Source organism: Colletotrichum lupini, chromosome 7, assembly GCF_023278565.1.
Source record: "Colletotrichum lupini chromosome 7, complete sequence".
NCBI lineage: Eukaryota > Fungi > Ascomycota > Sordariomycetes > Glomerellales > Glomerellaceae > Colletotrichum > Colletotrichum lupini.
Window position 1 is genome coordinate 183333 of NC_064680.1, and position 18482 is coordinate 201814.

The 18482-nt window shown below is 53.0% G+C and overlaps 8 protein-coding genes across 8 annotated transcripts; 3 read left to right on the forward strand and 5 right to left on the reverse strand.

Moving 5' to 3' along the window:
* Window positions 1–139: 139 nt before the first annotated feature.
* On the reverse strand, window positions 140–2355 carry CLUP02_13106 (uncharacterized protein; the record flags this gene model as incomplete). Its single annotated transcript, XM_049292051.1, has 3 exons — window positions 140–2035; window positions 2205–2287; window positions 2328–2355. 3 exons carry the CDS (start codon window positions 2353–2355, stop codon window positions 140–142), a joined length of 2007 nt encoding a protein of 668 aa, XP_049149197.1.
* A 61-nt stretch (window positions 2356–2416) lies between these two features.
* Window positions 2417–4913, reverse strand: CLUP02_13107 (uncharacterized protein; the record flags this gene model as incomplete). The annotated part of the gene is made up of 8 exons (XM_049292052.1): window positions 2417–2645; window positions 2684–2913; window positions 3074–3683; window positions 3745–3886; window positions 3946–4258; window positions 4321–4384; window positions 4432–4750; window positions 4814–4913. 8 exons carry the CDS (start codon window positions 4911–4913, stop codon window positions 2417–2419), a joined length of 2007 nt encoding a protein of 668 aa, XP_049149198.1.
* Window positions 4914–5212: 299 nt separating this feature from the next.
* CLUP02_13108 (uncharacterized protein) lies at window positions 5213–6604 on the forward strand (the record flags this gene model as incomplete). The annotated part of the gene is made up of 2 exons (XM_049292053.1): window positions 5213–5923; window positions 5990–6604. Coding segments are annotated over 2 exons (1326 nt in total), but the record flags the coding sequence as incomplete, so codon positions are not given.
* Window positions 6605–6876: 272 nt separating this feature from the next.
* CLUP02_13109 (uncharacterized protein) lies at window positions 6877–8385 on the reverse strand (the record flags this gene model as incomplete). The annotated part of the gene is made up of 1 exon (XM_049292054.1): window positions 6877–8385. The coding sequence occupies one exon, from the start codon at window positions 8383–8385 to the stop codon at window positions 6877–6879; it is 1509 nt and encodes a 502-aa protein (XP_049149200.1).
* A 287-nt stretch (window positions 8386–8672) lies between these two features.
* Window positions 8673–9204, forward strand: CLUP02_13110 (LSM domain-containing protein; the record flags this gene model as incomplete). The annotated part of the gene is made up of 4 exons (XM_049292055.1): window positions 8673–8702; window positions 8858–8929; window positions 8986–9060; window positions 9121–9204. 4 exons carry the CDS (start codon window positions 8673–8675, stop codon window positions 9202–9204), a joined length of 261 nt encoding a protein of 86 aa, XP_049149201.1.
* A 212-nt stretch (window positions 9205–9416) lies between these two features.
* On the reverse strand, window positions 9417–9972 carry CLUP02_13111 (uncharacterized protein; the record flags this gene model as incomplete). Its single annotated transcript, XM_049292056.1, has 2 exons — window positions 9417–9598; window positions 9678–9972. 2 exons carry the CDS (start codon window positions 9970–9972, stop codon window positions 9417–9419), a joined length of 477 nt encoding a protein of 158 aa, XP_049149202.1.
* A 207-nt stretch (window positions 9973–10179) lies between these two features.
* CLUP02_13112 (L-amino-acid oxidase) lies at window positions 10180–15026 on the forward strand (the record flags this gene model as incomplete). The annotated part of the gene is made up of 13 exons (XM_049292057.1): window positions 10180–10185; window positions 10260–10416; window positions 10485–10764; window positions 10837–10945; window positions 11117–11263; window positions 11334–11500; window positions 11600–11806; window positions 11880–12079; window positions 12160–12687; window positions 12740–14238; window positions 14304–14462; window positions 14543–14604; window positions 14678–15026. The coding sequence occupies 13 exons, from the start codon at window positions 10180–10182 to the stop codon at window positions 15024–15026; spliced, it is 3870 nt and encodes a 1289-aa protein (XP_049149203.1).
* Window positions 15027–15180: 154 nt separating this feature from the next.
* CLUP02_13113 (FAD dependent oxidoreductase) lies at window positions 15181–16718 on the reverse strand (the record flags this gene model as incomplete). The annotated part of the gene is made up of 4 exons (XM_049292058.1): window positions 15181–15405; window positions 15491–16016; window positions 16074–16419; window positions 16472–16718. 4 exons carry the CDS (start codon window positions 16716–16718, stop codon window positions 15181–15183), a joined length of 1344 nt encoding a protein of 447 aa, XP_049149204.1.
* Window positions 16719–18482: the final 1764 nt, after the last annotated feature.

Here is an 18482-nt window from a genome sequence, read left to right on the forward strand (position 1 = left end):
GTTCACGATAAACTAGATTTAACTAATTGTTTCTCATTCGAATTTCTAATTTCATTAGGGGTATCATCTCCAATAACTCGACTGCTCGGCTCAAGCAAAATCTCTCTTTCCCGCTCTAAGCCTCTTGCAAGGTGGCTGTTCAGCTCCGGCGGTCCTTGTCAGGGAAGAAAGTGATCCTTGACATGTAGCGAGGACCAGGAGGGTTCCTCACCACAAGGTTTGCTCGAACGCCAACGTTGGGCTCTATCCGGGATCGCAAGGCCAGAGCAGTAGGGACCGGCAAGCCCCAGACCGAGTAGCCTCTTTTCATGCTGTCCTTGACACAGTCCCGTAGCACGCTGGTGAAATTTTCAGCTGACGGATGGTGCACAATTCCCATTTCGTTGAAGAAATGGGGGAAATTGTCGATGTCATGAAGGCGGCGGACTTCGGTGGATAGCTGGAGAGCGGCACCAGCAGGGGGTGCGCCATGACGGTCGAAGAGCTCGTCCCGGATTTGCTCCAAGGTTTTTCCGTTGGAAGGTCTGGCGATGCGGCGGAAGAGCTCCGAAAACATGAGGAGTCGGTATGAGGTGCGATTCGCCTCAAAGGTTCTCTTCAAACGATACCCCGAGACGTAATCCGGCTCGAGATAGCTCAACTCCGGCATATTGGAGCCCCTCCTGTCGAGCATCCAGACGACGTTGCGCGTGATGGCTTCGGTGATGATCGCTTTTCTCATAGCCTCCGTCATATCAAAGTCGCTGATGAGGAGGTAGACCAGGAGGTGACCAAGATTCGGACAAGATATCTTTGAGGTCTTACCACCCATAAATCTCTTGATTTTGTTATTGGCGTCGGTGACCAGCTTGGGATCCGCCGTCGCCAGGCAGAGCAGAAGGTGAAATAGATGGAAGTAAGACTCGATCGCCTTCTCTGACGCGTGCCGCAACGTACTCATCTGTGGAATCCTGACATTATCGTTGCCTCTGTATGCTGCGCCGCTAGATGATGTGTGTGCATCTACTTGATTGAGCCGCACAACAATGTCGTTCATGAAGGCGGCGAGAACTCCCACTGCAGAGTTGTTGGCGCTCGGTAACGAGATAGCCACGGCTAGACTATGCATCACGGGTGTAACATAGTCTTTGACGGAGTTCCAGTGACGGCGGCTCAGAGGCAGCGGAAGCCAGTGTTCGAAGGCGACATTGTGGACGGAGAAGCGGACTCCCAGGTCCTGAAATGCCGGCAGAGAGATGAGGTCAAACTCTGATTCTATAGCCCGCTTGCGTTTGGGGACCATGACGCCTACACCGAGCTTCGTATCTCGGAAGTTGGTTTTGGTCACAAAGCATTGGAGTTCTCTCAATCGGATAACATCATATCCGCGAAGTATGTCTGCAATCCGCGGCCAAGCCCGTGAAAAGGAGAGGAGATCCGCGAAGTCGAGACTGTGGAGAGTTTCTAGCAGAAGCTCGTCAGGCATAGCGGCCAAGACACATCCCTGGTGGTCTTTGGAGGCAGCCGCTATAGTCGCAGCACTTGACGAGGATGATGATGATGATGGCGTCGGCGACAAGGCTTTCAGGGCGTGCCTTCGAGCTCTTCTAAAGTCTGCCTTGCTCTTGGTTCCATCAAAGTTGCAGTGAGGACATTTGAAGTCCTGCCGGCATTTGAGGCTCTCTTGCCGATACCACTCAAGAGGCTCGGTGTAAAATCCGCCCTCCTGCTCCAACGAATCGCTGCTGAAAAAGCTCAGCATTTGAATGGAAATGCCCTTGAGGGTATACGCCGGTGTGTATCCCTCAAACGTATTGAGGATTGATGCGCAGATATAGGTATCAAAAACGTTGGGATGCACCATTCGCGTGTTCATCTTGATGGTGGGAGCGACGAGAGGATAGCGGTCTCCGAAGTTGACGGTGGTGTGCATGGGCATCCAGCCCTCTGGCTGCAGAACAAGGCATGCCCGGCGAACATCGTTTTCTCTGGTATGTAATGCAACGCGAGGGTAGGGGTTTCGCTGTAACTCGGCAAAGTCCTGAAGCAGTCGGCGCTGGAGATGTGCAGCCATGGTAGTGGATGTTTGTTGATGGTCTCTTTAGAGGTGATGATGGTAGAAGGCTGATGATCTAACGGGAGGATGGAGACGTCAACTAATCTGCGTCGTTATGTATGCGCATAAAGACTGAGGCCGCCTCTTGCTCAGGATTATTTTATCAAACTGTAATTCGGGCTGAGTCAATCGCCGGATTGCCGTAGTTGTGCCATGCTGGAGTTTGCCATTTGGCCTCATTTTCGCAGAGGCCTCAACGGGGCAGCGCAGCCACACATTTGAGCCGCCTCACGCCCGCGATCCTTCCGAGGAATAGACATCTCGATATTTCCTTTGTAGGTACTTACCTCAGTGCTCCCGGACGCTGCTGCATTCGCAAAATTAGGAGAAAGAAACTTCAGGCGCGGACTCCCATTCCTGCTTGCCTGCTGCGCCTATTTGGGTTCCGGCACTCTGTTCAGTGGCTCTCAATCGTGTTGTGCTTAATCCGTACTCTTGCAATAGAATGCAAAAGCTTCGGCGAATAACAAGACTTCTCACGCCAACTTGATCCTTTTCTCTCGAACCCGGCAACTCGTCTCTCAGGAGGTTTGCAGGAGACCAAGTCACACTGGAATCAAATGATCGTGTCACCGAGAGAAACAGTACCCCAGCAGGATTTCAAGTGAAAATGATTTGCAGAAGAGAAAGAGGGCATTGTAGGAGACACAGGGGAACTCGTTGCTCCTCTCTACTGTCTTGCCCCAGGCCCGTTTCTGTGCTCGTCTATGGTATCTTGGTATCGAACAAACGCTCACTCTCTTGCTGTAACCTGTTGAATGCTCGTTCACAAACCAGAAGAGTGTTCCGCTAGACCCCCGATCGATGAGGGGGTGGTGCTGGTGAGATCAAATCGCCAGCCAATGCCAAATTAACCCAAAGGTAGATGCTCACCGCTACCTTAACGCCGCCAATATGCAATGAGAAAAGGTGGGAGTGTCTTGGCGAATTCCATCAACTCCGCCGAGGGGATTGTTGCTTCATCTGTACCCTACGTACATTCATAAAGGTTGATTTCGTCTCAAACGTCTCCGTCTTGGGATTCCAGAATCCCCAGACGTCGATCAATACGAAGCCCTTGGGTAGTTCGCATTCAACGAAGCCTGAAACGAGGATGCAGCCGCGCGGAGGAGATGGTCGTGTGGGCTTCCAGGACTGCGCAAGCTTCCTTCGGAATTCTCTTGCAGGGCCGTCTGTTATTTGCTTCATCCCCTCTATATGGGATATGGCGGTGTCCCTGACAAAGTTTGTCTTGCCGCCGCTCTCTGGCTCGTCTGCCTGTGATGAATCCGTTGTCTTGCTGACATTGTGAGAGGCGTTCTCTGCCGGCGTGCCATCAGGAGTCTGTCTGTTGGCAGACGGAAGAGGCCCCTGAGTCTTTTGTTGCATGTTGCCACCGTTGACTGATGGAAACGTTTGAACAGGCTTGCTTGACTCGAAACCAAGGGCTCGGGAAATATCCATGTAGTGTTGTTTCAATAGCGCACTCGTAAAAGCCCACGAAGACACGGCAATTGCATCCGGCCAAAGTATCTTTTGTAGGCGTTTAACGGTCAACGAGTCAACGGGCTGAGTTGACCAGTACAATCCATCGCCTTGCAGCAGTAATCTAGAGCGTATTGTTAGTGGCTACCTGATCGCGTGTCATGGGATGGTTTGAGTTCGCGTACCCAGAAGAGTAGAACACCGGTGGTGGTCGGTATGGAAAGTCGATGTCCAGCCAATATCTACGAAGCCTTACTGAGTTGCCACATCTAGCTGTGATTACCGGGTGCCTCTCGACCGAGGACTTCACCCAGTTGGCAAGGTCGGCTAGTGACAGCGATCAGTCGGGAGAACATTTGCAGCCAATTCTCAGGATAGGCACTTACCGCGAATTTGGGTCTGCGTCCCCTTTTGTTTGCTGAGTTTGACGAACTCTAGCCACTCGGGGTCGCTGCCCTTGTACGGTGGCTGGTTGACAGATTTCGTCGTAAAGGGGAACGGAATGAACCACGGCTCGGCATCCTCCTGAGCTATTTCTTCGTCAAGCGCCTTCTTCTCCGCCGGTGACAGCTTCTCGTATTCGCGATCTACATGTCGAAAGAATGGATTTAAAACGGTGGACCAGTAAATGTGCCAACAAGCGAGCGAAATGCCTGCTCCGATAAGGAAAGTTCTAGGCGCAAGGTTAGTGGAAGCAGGCTTGACATGATTTGTGTGACGTGGACATACCCGGCCCTAAATCTAGGCTTTGAAAGCTTCACCCTCTGCACGATGACAGTCTGTTGGCTGGGAATTTGTGGCGCGACTGCGCGAACAGCCAAGGTGCTCGCATTCGATATGCCAGCGCGAGGTCGGAAAACCCGCCACATCACTGTAGAGGGGGCTCGCCGCTCGCCGAGCGCCGGCTGCCGGACACGGAGAAAAGACGAGTATTTTTTCGATAAGAGTTCGATGGCGTCGATCGTGATGCTTCAGCTTGCTTCAGCTTCGTCGTGGTTCTTTTGATGGTTGGTGGAGATGGATAGAGGATGGCAACGACGGCGGCGGCGGCAGCGGGATGGATGGCGACGAGAGGCAAACCATGGAAGTCGGTAAAGTCGCGGTTGTTGAAAGAAGAATCAGGGCGCAATACAACGAGTTGAAGGTGGCCTGGTGTCTGACAGCGCCCTCGTGGCGGCTTAGGCGACTGCTCTGATGTACGATGTATGACAACGTTAGATTAGAGGCGGCTATTGATTCTCTTTCGCATTGTACCAACGGGAGGTTCTAGATGCGTGAATGCGTTGCTATCGGCACACAGTGTGACGAAAGCCCCTCCGATAACGTCCCGCCACTCTGTTCTGCCGTGGTGCATGAACCGTGGACTGTTGGCGGCGAGGAATGCGGCAGCTTCAAAAGGGCCCGTAGCTTACCTAAGGGAAGTCTCAACTGTCCCGGCAGGTACGTACAGTGCAAGCCTAAGAACCTCAAGCACGGATCATGTAGGAATGTCCACCGTCCACCTCGAGGGACTTTCCCCCCAGGTCCATAGTGGGAGAATGTATTATCTAAGCAAGCCGATCATAGTGGAGCAGCCGGAAGAATATCTCTGCCGATATCCGTTTTTGGGACACGGGGGTTGGATGGGCTTGGCCTGGAACGTGTGGCAGTAGCAACAGCGTGCAGGCGGAGCACTGTGAGCTCGACATCCTCGACGCACGCCGCAGCTTGGTGAGAGAGCAGCAAGCAGCAAACAGTCGCATCCACATCCTCCTCCCCTCCACGACATCATCACCGAATCCCCATCTACGAGCTCCAACCACATCAGACGACACCATGAAGCTCTCCGTAGGGCTTGCGGCTGCCCTGACCGGCGTCGCGACCGCGCTCTCTTCGGACCAGCCCGCTGACGTATATCTCCTGCAATCGAAGCAGTCTTCGAGCTCCGATATTCCATCATTACCACGACAGATTGCCCGCCTTATCCTCCTCCAACGCCTGTCACCCGAGGGTCAACATGCATCCTGGGATCTTCCCGAGTCTATCTCCAACGAGAACGCTGTCAGCTACTTGAACGAGTTCGGCAAGGCCCCTCAGGGCCTCTTCAGCAATGCCGTCTCCACAAACCCGTCGCAGCTCGTCGTCATGCTCGAGGGCATCACTGCCGACGATGCCAAGACGCTCCAGAAGTCTCTTGCTACCTCTGGACCTAGCTTCAGAGTTGGAGATGCTCCCTCCATCACGGCCAATGATATGCTGCTGGCCAACGACTTGCCGTCGGTTGGCGTCACCGCAAAGAACTGTGCTTTCGATAAGGCCATCAACCCCTTTGCCGAACAATGTTGGAGTGGCAAGTCCTCTGTCGTCAGATATGATACCAAGAAGGTGAGCATCGAATACTCCAACAGACCTTGCATCCTTCACAAAGAAACTAACCCTTTCTCTCCTTAGGACTCGTCAATCCTCGTGTCCCTCACTGAGAACGCCACCCTTCTCAAGCAGCTTGCTGCCAATGGCGAGATGGAAACCATCATCATCGCGATGCCCGAGTCATCTCGCAACTCCAAGTTGCGTCATTGGTCCTCAAAGCCCGAGGAGCTCCGTCGCCGCCAAGCCGAGGAAGTCATGACTATGACCGAGACTGACGACCACGATCCGCCCGCACCCACTACGCCAGTCCAGAGCACGGCGCCATTCGTTGGAAATGCCGAGAGGGGTACTATCCCTTCTTGCTTTGGCTCGCAGGATGCCTGTGTTAAGGCCACTGGTAATTGTTCGGGCCACGGTGAGTGCTTGAACAAGTACGCCAAAGCGGATGGCCAGTCAGCCGGAAAGGAATGCTTCTCCTGCATGTGCCTCGGAACTAAGAACGAGACCACTGGCAGCGTCACTCACTGGGGCGGCAGGACTTGCAGCAAGATTGACGTCAGCGTTCCCTTTTGGCTGTTCGTCGGCTTCGGTATTGCCATGGTCGGTACCCTGACCTTTGCTATTGGTCTGCTCTTCAGTGTTGGCGAGGAGAAGCTTCCGGGTGTCATTGGTGCTGGCGTCTCCAAGACCAAATAAGGATCGTTGTTGGATGGCCTCATTGAACAATAGGGATGAAAGGGCCTTGACCTCGATCAAGGCAGGGTGATTGTGCTTATAATCGGCAAGTGGTAGTCTGTACCATAGGTGTATTCTCATGTGGCGTTGGCATTGGCAGGACATTTCTCTCTTTATGCGGAGAGGTTATTTCTTAGACAATCGAAAAGAATTGAAGCTATGATAACATTATTCCTCTTTTCTAATCTGTGGTATCGCGATATATGAGGTACTGTCGGTCCCGAGTACAGTAGCTAGTCGACATCTCCTACGTCTGGACGATTATTCGGTGTCGTTCCCAGGCTCTCGAGGCCCCTTTCAACCCTCAGCTCGCTCGCTCCGGCATTCGTAATCTGTCTAGCTGGCGATTGCGTAGTCGACTCGACCGAAGCTCCGTTGCCCACAGCAGTAGTGTACTTTTGTCCAGCTTCGTTGAGCAACTGCTGCACCTCGTCCTTCCTGACCATGATGCCGTCCTTCTCCTGTGTCAGCTCATCCACCCGCTTCTTCTTCTCCGCAAGCTCGAGCTCCATGGCGCGCATTGTAGCCTGTAGCCTTGAAAGACAATCTGTCAGACTCGGCAGCGGCGTAATCTTTGGCGGAACCTGCAGGAGCTGTTCGGTGGGATTGCGCTCGGGCTTCTCTAAGCCGTCCATTCCCGACCTTGTCTGTGCCGCCTCGAAAGCTGCACGTCGTTCCGCCTCCGACGCATCGGACTCATCACCCGAGTCTCCTTCGGCCATCTTAATCTGCTCAGCCATCTCGCGCCTGCGGCGCTGCTTCTCCTCCCTTTCGGCCCTCTTACCCAGCGACAAGCCGCCATCCTCGACAAAGTCATCGAAGCCTTCGCCAAGATCTTCATCCTCGGCGACGAGGCGAGTTTCGGCTTTCTTCTTCCGCAGAGAGGTACCGCCGTCCTCGGTGTCGTCAAAGGAGATGAAGTCGCCATCTTGCTCTTGCGCCAGCCGAGCCCTGCGCTGCTTCCTCTCCTGGATCTCGGCTTCTGTGAGAATGTTTGTTTGGGCCGGCTGAGATGCAAACTCATCCTGGTTCACTATCAATGCGCCCTCTAGCTCAGAGGAGTCTAGATCCATCCCGTCTTCGTCTTCTATGCGCAGGGACGTTAGGTTCTGCGGCGTGTTTGGCGTCTCGTTTTGTAGTTCGCTGAGGTATTCTTTGCTGTACTTTGGACGGTCTTCATCATCGTCGCGGAATGATCGCATGGGTAATCGGTTCTTGACCGCACTATTTTCGAGTGCCTGGTGACCCAGAGTCGACTTCTTGGGGGTCGTGTATCCCGACTTTGCTCCCTGGTCGCCATCACTTCCAGCACCACCAAATGACAATCTTGAGGAGGACTGACGCTTCTTTTGCTTCAGTGAGCTTGAACGGCTCACTGACGGACGAATAACTACGGGTCCATCCTCATCCTCATCGTCCTGTGCAGCGACTTTGGGTTTGGGTTTCGTGGTTGCGCCGATTGCGACGCCGCCGTTTGAGTCGTCGGTCTCGTTAAAGTCGATGCTCTTGCGCAAACCAGACTGGCGAAAAGGCTTCCTTGTGAATTTGACTGCTACCGGTTCACCCTCTGGAGACTCGTTAGTCTTGCGAAAAATATCAGCGCAAGGTCTCTGGAAGGGATCTGCAGACTCACCATCCCTTACGGGCTCTTGACTAGTTGGCGACGCTTTTCCCGCGTCATCTTCGTCGTCGTCAAGAACCTTGATTACTTTCGCTTTTCGTTTTGGCGTAAATGCACTCATTTTGTGTACTATGAGGTTGCGAGTGTGACTTTGGTTCGGTGTGATGTCAGTCAGGCAGCTTCGCGACCTCTCGGAAAGGTGTTGGCGATAACGCGCCGATAAGACGATTATCTCCACGTGACTCCACCCAATTTTCCAGATAACGGTTGGTGGCAGAGAGATCCCCTCGGTCAGGCCGTCAGAGCTCCGTCGCGTCGCAAAGCTCACCTCGCGCGACATCATCAAACCGGCACCTACCCATTGAACTCCTCCTCGGCACTCTACACCCACCCACCAAATTACTCAAGATGGCGCCCGCACAGCCCGAGCTGAAGAAGGTACGGAAGCCCCGATTTCTCACGGACATACCGGAGTCTCCAGACTTGTTCGATGTATTGCCAGATAACGGAAGCTATGCAAGCTGCTTGGCTATCCCTCATTGTCCCGTCCATTGCTATTTGAGATTTCGGAAAGCTAACACGTCTTTTCGTAGTACCTTGACAAGAGACTGTTTGTCCAGCTCAACGGCAGCCGCAAGGTCATCGGTGTTCTCCGCGGTTACGATGTACGCAGTCTCCTGACGATCTGCTTGGGTGCGGCCCCTGCTAACCTGTGTCAAAGGTTTTCCTGAACATTGTGCTGGACGAGGCTGTCGAGGAGAAGGAGGGCGGCGAGAAGGTTCGGATAGGCATGGTAGTATGTTGCGAAAGACCCCCTTTCCAACCTTTTTATTTGGAACATGGAACACTAATATAGCAACAGGTCATCCGCGGCAACTCCGTTGTCATGCTGGAGGCTCTGGAGAGAATCGGCGGTGACGATCGCAACCACCAGCGGTAAAAGGCGCGTCTTTATCCGGTGGTCGACTTCCGCGAAAAGGCAGTACAGGTTTTACAAGTTGGCGTTATGACGGCAAAAGATGATTTTTTGGTTTCAGAGACAAGGATGGGGATGAAATATGCTAGATACCAGCACAACGATGTCACATTCATACGGCCCAGAAGTACGACTGCGCAGCCTGCAATCATAGGCCGGGACGAAGCGGGGTATTTCTACTTGTCGAGACCGGCCCAGGCTTTCTCGTCATACCAGTCCATCATGCGGCCGCCATACTTACGAACCCAGCCCTTGATTCCGCCTTTGAGGATGACGGCCTGCACGGCAGTTTCGCCAACCTCGTCGAAATAGTCCTGCAGCCAGTTCGCTGACCGAGGGCCACGGCCATTGCTGCTTCCTGAGTGGCTTCAGCATGGGGGATAAGCCCAAAAAAGGGAGTCTTAGACAGTCACAAGAGGCAGACGGCGGGAACTCACCGCAGTAAAATACAACACGCTTAATACCTGCCTGCTTGCACAGCTGATGAATGATGGGTCTTGTCTGGTATAGGGATTGTGCCGGGAAGTTGATGGACGTTGAGATGGTGCCACCTTCGAAGTCGTTCCGGCGCACATCGACGAGCAGGAAGGCTCGAGGTGTGCTGTTGCTGGTCGCAGCTTGAGCCTCAAGTAACCCCATCACCTCGTCTGCCTCGACTTCCGGTGACTTGGCCTTGGGAGCGGGAAAGGCCGCCCACCATGGCGGGGTCTCTGATGCTGTGGCTTCTGCCATTGCGTGCTTCTCGTAAGCTACGAAATCCAGTTCTGGTGTTACTCCAGGCTCTCTGTCTCTCTACCCAATGTGATGAGACGCCAGCCGTTTGCTCCTGACGCTACGTTGTGATGTGTGATTGTTTTGCGGATCGATGGTGCGGGCGTAGAGTTGCGGGCGCACCTTACCCCGGATTTTTGCGACGAGATCTCTACTAGGTATCCGTAGATGGTCGTGACCGATTCAAGGGGAAAAGGATGGGCGATTAACGGGTTTGGGCAGTTGAAAAGAGAGTTGCAGAGCCGCAGAAGCGAGCCAAGCGGTGCGTTCAATATCCAAAAGTCTCGGCACTCTGCGATTGTGGAGATTTCCGCTCAGAATCCTCTGTCATTCCGCGGCGTTTATTGGCTGTCAATGATGCCATTACGCCAAAGGATGCGTTCTGCAACTTGAACCCTTGCGCCCGTCACACTCTATTCCCCCCCATCAAGACTCAAGAGCCATGTTGACTCCCGAAACTCTCGTGTGCTAAGGAGAGTTCTGCTCAACTTCTTTCAACTACAAACTATCGCGACTTTTCATCACAAGTCGTTGGTTCCTTCTCTTCTTCCCCTTTGACTATCTGATTCTCTCTCTCTTAATACCACCACCCAACCACCTTGCTTCCCGCCCACATGCCGAGACTAAAACCAATGCATCTCTTATCTTTTCCTGTGGGATTCGGATCGGCTATCTCAACCAATTAGTGGGGAGCTCGGCACTCTTGTCCACCTCAACCCTTAGTTCCCCCAAAGTTGCGTTGGTGCGGTATTTGTCCTTATCTCAACTCGCTTCAAGCTTCCCTTAGGGGTCTCTACTCTCCTTTCTTCTCTCTTCCCCTCAAAGTTACGTTCCATTATTGATTCGAGGTTCCCAGGTTTCCGACTGGCAAAGACAGAAACTTTCCCGCTCAAATCCACACAACCTCCAGCAATTTACCGAGTACTCCATGATTGTAAATCAACCTTGAGAGCACCCCGTCACCGGAGCCGGGCCGGTCAACTCAGGCATACGAATCCGAGATGCCACAAACCTGTGGTCCCCTATTGAGCCTATCTATCAACGAACATATCTTATCTATCGTTTAAGATATCGCAGTCTCATTCGACTTGCTTATGTCAGAGAGAAGGAACGCGTCAAGCGGCGCAAGGCAGTCTCCCCCAGTTTCTTACTACTCATGGTCGTAAATTATCCCGCCCAGTTACACAACTTGATCTCGGGCGAGCTTACGCTACCTTGGCAGAATGTACAGATACTGCTCGATGTTACGGATGTAAGACTGCACAACCATCAGCATGAGGTACTTCGGACAACAGAAGCTATCGCTCTGGGGTACGGAGTAGATGACTTCAATCTATGACTCTTCCGGAGGGAGCCGGCAAACTGCAAGTCTACATACACCAACATCCCTGACATCCCTGACATCCTCGTCTTGTCCCATGATCCCCATCTGCCATGTTCATCCCAAGGGCGCGAAGAGACGAATCAGGGCGCCAACGACATGGCTACGGTAGATGAATAAGTTGATAGGTCCCCGGTCTCGGTAACCTTGAACCTCCACACAATCCTTCGCGCCCCCCTTCCCCCATCGCGGCCTCCGGAGACTAAGGCTCCAAGAGAACGGGGCCGTTGTAGACGGCATGGGTTTGTTTGCCCCGCCAAACAACTTGGAATTCGGCCGCTATAGCTTCTCGTCCCTATCTTCCCGCCTGCACCGCACCGCCTCCACTGATAACGTCCAACACCCAATGACTCGGATCCTCCAGACAGACGACACTCGCCCTTGTGCGATGTCAGTCTGCATGGCAGCCACATGGTGAGCCATGGAAGTGCCCTGCGATTGACGTTTCTCACCTGCTTCTTCTGGTATGGTTGATGTCTCTGGGAAGGGAAGAAAAGCAAAAGGCGCGGGAAAGTCTCCGATGGAGCCCTGACTTGCCGAACATTGTTCCAGTATCAGCTACCCTTGAGGTTGTATCTATCGTAGTTCGAAGTGCCACTTGTAGTGTAAGCGGTCCGACACCGCCAAGTTCTAACCGGTCGTCATCCGATGACCAATATTGTAATGTTCATGGATCGGGCACCGATGGTGCGGTTCGTGCTGTGGCCGTAGGCCGCGTTTTCGAGGCTACACCGAGATCGATATCGATTTGACGACAGCCCTGGTAGTGACCGGCGTCTTACTCGTCACCGGCGTACTATCATCGACACCTGCGCCTGACTATAAAGAGCTGCGGGCGCATCTTGGACAAGGAGAGAAGGGATTCCAGAGACTCATCCTCACGCCAAGCTTACCCCGGATTCCCTCTGACTGGCCTTCTCCATTTACAATGGCTCGGTGGTTCCTATCTTTCGTTGCTGGAAGCGCCCTTGCGGCGGCTTCTGGCCTTCCTATGAAGCTCGAGACACGGAGCGCAGTCACCTCCCGCGTGTCCAACATTCACATCACTCTTGAGCAGCCCATCGAAGAGACCGTCACATTCACCTATGGTTCATGTCGAGGTGCCTCCATGGGCGATGCCCACCACACCATCGTCAAGTCAGAGGTGCGCGACTCTCAGCGCCTCGTCTGGGTTCTCCCTGAAGATGCTGCCACCGATGGTTGCATCTCCGCGTGGAGTATCTCCGGCGAGTTGAAGGGCAGAAGTGAGCCCCAGACTCTGCACCACAAGTGGAAGCGCCGGGCTCTGAAGAGATGTAAGTGCGCTCATGATCTTGTTGTATTGTCTCATAATTTAACGCGCCATAGCTATTGAGATGAACAACGGCACCGGCATTGACACGCTCGGAGCCTGGTTTGAGGGCGTCAACCTCCTCAAGGACAAGGAGCCCACCACGGTGGATGTCGACGCTGCCAAGTCCAAGCACGTCGCCATCGTCGGCGCTGGTATGGCTGGTCTGATGAGCTACCTCGTTCTCTCACAAGCCGGCATGACCAACATCAGCATCATTGAGGCTGGCCAGCGTCTGGGAGGCCGTGTTCACACCGAGTACCTCAGTGGTGGTCCTTTCGACTACTCCTATCAGGAGATGGGTCCCATGCGCTTCCCCGAGCACTATGTTGATCCCAAGACCAACACCACTTACAACATCACTGACCACCAGCTCGTCTTTCAGCTTGCTGCAGAGATGAACGAGCTCAACAAGCACGACAAGAACCTCAGCGTCGACTTCATCCCCTGGATCCAGAGCAACCAGAACGGTCTCTCTTATAAGAACGGCATCAAGCTTCCCAACGGTCTGCCCCCTACTTTGGCTCAGATCGCCGCCAACTCTTCGCTGGCTGTCGCCACGGTCTACGATGAGTCTACCAACACCCTCAATGAGAAAATCGACGAGTATCTTCCTGGTAGCGACTTCTCTGTCCGTATGGCTCAAAACATGTTCAAGGCCCACCGCGAATTCCTCGACTCTGGTCTTCAGGGCCTTGGTGGCGATGTCTGGTCCGAGTATGCCTTCATGGTGAACTACCTGAAGGGCTCCCTTAACTCGACGGATGCCCTGGGCAGCTACACCGCCACCTCATTCTGGGACACTCTCTACGAGGGCATGTACTTCCAGGCTGCTTCCTACAAGACCATCGACGGCGGTCTCAGCCGTCTCCCGCTGGCTTTCCACCCTCTCGTTGACGACATCACCACCATGGACCGCAAGATTGAGCGCGTGCAGTTCGACTCGGAGAACTCCAAGGTCAACCTTCAATGGCGCGAGTCCTTCAAGAACCAGACTTTTGAGACCTCTGAGTATGACTACGCCCTGCTGGCTGTCCCCTTTTCCATCATCCGCAAGTGGCGCTTCCCGTCCCTGCCTTTGACCATCTCCAACGCCATCAATGAGCTCCCTTACACCAGCGCCTGCAAGGTCGCCCTCGAGTTCTCTGAGCGCTTTTGGGAGCACTACGAAAACCCCATCGTCGGCGGTTGCAGCACCACCTCTGACATTGCTGGTATCGGTTCCACGTGCTACCCGTCGTACAACATCAACGGCACCGGAAAGGCCACCATGTTGGCCTCGTACATCTCGGGCGACTGGGGCCACCGCTGGGCTTCCGTCTCGGAGGAGGAGCACGTCCAGTATGTTCTTGACGCCATGGTTGAGATCCACGGCGAGAACACCCGTGAGCTGTACACGGGCAAGTATAATCGTCGCTGCTGGGTTCTCGACCCTCTCGAGAGTGGCAGCTGGGTCAGCCCCGTTGCTGGCCAACATCAACTTTACATCCCCGAGTACTTCAAGACGTACGATAACGTAAGTTATGACCTGCCCTTTGCTGGATAACTGAGCAAAGACAAGAGTTCTAATATAGAAATCAGATGATCTTCATTGGCGAGCACACCCCCTACACCCACGCTTGGATCGCCTCTGCTCTCGACTCTGGAATCCGTGGTTCTGTCCAGTTGCTGCTCGAGCTTGGTCTGGTTGACGAGGCCAAGGCAGCTGTCAACAAGTGGATGGCTCGATGGATCGATATCGTGAGTTCAAATTCTCAACCGCATGGTAATGAGGTGGTCCTAACAACGCTCTCTAGTGATGAAGAACAATGATAATCAAGAATCGGTGGAAACCCAAAAGCAAAGGGTTCAGGAAGAGTCGATTTGTCGCCAAGAAATGGCAGTACATAATCTTACATAGTTTGACGATTAACGAAGAATAGATCAATGATTCCTCATCTAATGCTGTCTTATAGAGCCACCATCTGCATCGTGTCTGCATTTGACCGCAGGCGTCGAGGAATAGAACCACCAACGATCCATATTCGCAAGGATCCCCACAACATAAGAGACGACAACCCACATGGCCGTACCCCCTGTCGAATGCAGCATGCAGCCGAGCGTATCAAGGTAGATTTTGGGCTCAGCCTTGCAGATATGGTCATCGTTCGACACCGCGTCGCACGGTTGGTTGGGACAGGGGTTCGGCCAGACCCGGGACACGATGGTTCGGCATCTGCTGACAATGCCGCACTTCTGCAGCGCCAGGCTGATCCTCTAACAAAGTTCTCAAGTTGCACTAGCAGTGGCCTGTTTGGTATCTAGCATGTCTGTGTGGGATATTTTCCACATTTCAGTATCCCAACCAGCAGCAAGAGTTCTCGTATAGGCATCAGAGTGTTCATCTCTTCTTTGAGCCATGCTACATACAACTATCTTCCGCCTGGGCAGAGCATATTTGTCAAGTTAGCTCGGCGACTTAACCGAGCAGCTCATTCTTTTCCTCCCGGAGTCTGCGTTCGCTCGTCTCGAACAATCGCGGAACGCCAGACTGCGAAAATGGCACATCATCCCGTACGATCTTCGCCAAACCCTTGGCTGTCAATAGGATGAATGACATGCCATGCCCGTTGAATCCCGCGCAGATGAACTGCCCCGGCTTTGAAGGTACAGGACCGACATGGGGGTATGTATCGTTGGTGTACTATGCCCGTTTGTGTCAGTCATTCGCACCTCCATATCATTATTCGCGTCCACTAAATAGGTTCGCAGGGCGCGGCAAAACTCACGCCCATGATTCCTGTCCAGATGCTGTCAACTTTTGCCCCGCTGTTCTCCCACCCACGGAAGTTCCGCTGCATGTGGTCGTCAAGATAATGAGCCGCGGGCTCGATGAGCTTCGAATCGTCCCAGACGTTGTACCATTCGTTGACGCGCGGGATGACTTCGGTCCTAGCACCGCCCACGACGATGCTCCCATCCGGTCGTGTGACTTGGTAGTCGTATAGATTGGCTCCGTGCCGTAGTGAGTATGTCATGGGGAGATGCGGGTGCTCGGCGCCATCAGGAGCAGCCACATGGCTGCAGATCCCGCGGACGGGGATGATACGGTTCTTGTACTCTGGAAGGATCGTTGACGTGTACCCGTTGGAAGCGTAAATTACCGTCTTTGCCTTAATGACACCTCTGGGCGTGGTTATGGTCCAGAAGCCGCCCTCTTGGGAGTCGGAAACTTTGACTACGGGCGTGTGAGTGTGCAGCTGGGCTCCCTTGTCGACAGCCTGAGACAGGAGGAACATAACCAGCTTGTAGGGCCTGAAGGGGGATCAGCTTTTACGCCGGCGCAGGCAACAGAATGATTGCAGACTATACCAGATCGAGCCCGCCTGGAACGAGAATACAGCAGTCGCATCCTTGACACCGGAAAATGTCGCGGCTTCTTTGCCTTCAAGATAGTGAACGAGCTTTGCGGTCGGCGAATTCCATTGCAGGAGCTCATCTAGGCCTTCCTTGATCGGCTTTGCAAGTGCCGGGTCTCTCAAGACAGCCATAGATGTAGTCATCCGGAAGTCGCAGTCAATTTTCTTTTCCAGTACGAGATCTCTCACAGCATGAAGATTGGCAAGCTCGAATAGCGCCATCTCATCCGCAGTCTCTTGATCATATCGTTTGGCGCGGGCGGGAAGTCCAGCATAGAGATCCGGCCTCACGTGGCCGCCTTGACCATGTTAGATTGGGAACCATCTATACTGTGACGGAAGAGTGCCTACCGTTGCGGGCTGTTGCACCGGAGCATGCTTGCCTGGCTTCGAGGATTGTGACAGTCGGACGTGATGAGGGATCAGTGCCATCCAAGAGGTAGTACGCCGAAGCGGCGCCTGAGTATCCGGCACCGATAATGACAATGTCCTGTTCCGCCGGCAGGGTCTCGGAGCTTTGGTGGCTGTCTAGAGGATGCAGATCCTTGCGCCAGTATGGGGTGATGGCATTAGGGACAGGGAACGGAGTCTCGGACATTATAGAGAACCTTGAGTTGTGTCGTGAACGACCGAGGTAGATGACGTAGATTCAACACTATGAGAACACAAACAAGTACGAAATGTGAGTCTTCGAGATGAGATTGTTATTGTAAGTTGGTAATATAGTTAAGATAAGGTGACCACGAGGTAGACAGACATCGGAGTGTGTTGGGTGTAAAGATGCTCCGAGAGAGATAGGCAAGTAAATGCCGAAAACGCGGGGTCGTGTCTACCAGCTCCGACTCGGCGCCGACCGGGATCTTGCACAGACCCGGGCCGGCGAAACCGGGGCCTTGCCGGGAGTCGCCTCGGAAGGGCTATTGTCTCACTCCGGGAATGTCGGAGGCACTAAGGCAAGGTCATGCAGACGACTTAACGGGGCCAACTGGGCAAGTTTCACCCCATTGCCCTTGTTGATAAGTTTAGTTAAACTTCAACCTCAACGAACACTGCCAGTAACATTCAAACCTTGCACGCTTCCTACCCACTCTCGCCACTCAACTCTGGGGATCACAACCCCTTGTTTGCAAATTACCTGACTCGCGCAACCGCACGTTCTGTGGCCTGCCCCAGCCCAGCACACTAACATCGTTCACTCGGTACCGACGCCTTGGGCATCCGTCACGCTACTGCAAAACGCTACGACAATACCTTTTGGGGCCTCATAGATGAACGGCATGCCACGCCCCTGACCCCGCACCTGTCATCTGTCAAGTTTGGGTCTCTGCGACCCCTCGGAACTTTCACGATGGCTCACCGCCGACATGTCAATCTGCTTGACGGGCCACGAGGCTTGAAACCTTGTTGACGGGGAATGCCCTCCGGCCAGGGGATGCGCCATTGTTGCTACCTGACCGAGCTCACCGCTCGTTATCAGGTATCATCGTTGTGAACTTTGCTAGATTTCCCGGTCGACTTGCTTTCAAATCATTCAGTGTCAATACCCTCTGCTGCCTGTGATCGTTGATGAGGGATCCGAGACTAGATAGTCTTTAGCGCGCAGGTCAATGCTAACTTTGAGAAATTGGCTCGTCTCCGCTCCTCGAATCACCACCAAACGATTCCGACTTGTCCCCTCTAAAAGTCGCAAGGCGTGACGATAAACAGCTTCAAACAGCTCTCAAGTCCTCAACTACGAACTGCGGCATCCATGTCGGCCAGACCCGACCATTCTCGAGTCATGCTTATTGCGCGGGGCAGAATTTCCATCTTCTCACCCAGAGGCCCTCACGCATCTGTGGCTTTGGGTCTAGCTCATATGCTATACTACCTTACACATAATTTCTCATCCAGATGCGGATACTGTCACGTAACAGGGATAGTAATCGCACCTCACAAAGTGCCCGTCACGTGCTAAATCACGTATCTATCTTAGATATCGTATATATAGACCTTCTCCTTTTATCTATTTCTACTTTAATAATTAAGCTACTTTTACTACACTCCGTATACCTATTATTACGTACTATAACTCGTAATAGTTATAAGCCTAGCTCTTAATTAAGACCTTATACTACGATAACGCACTTATTAATACGATTCTTACGATCTCTTTAAAATAACCGACTTACTTATACCTACTTTAGCCTAAGCTAAACTAACTAGCTACGATAATTAAATTAAATAGTTTAATATACTTCGTACTATAAATAAGGGCGTCGGGGTTTAGAAATACGTCGACCTAAACGCTCTAAATTCTAACGTATTCCTTAACCCCTCTATAGTGCTCACTTCGCCCTTAGAATTCGAATAATTAGTTATA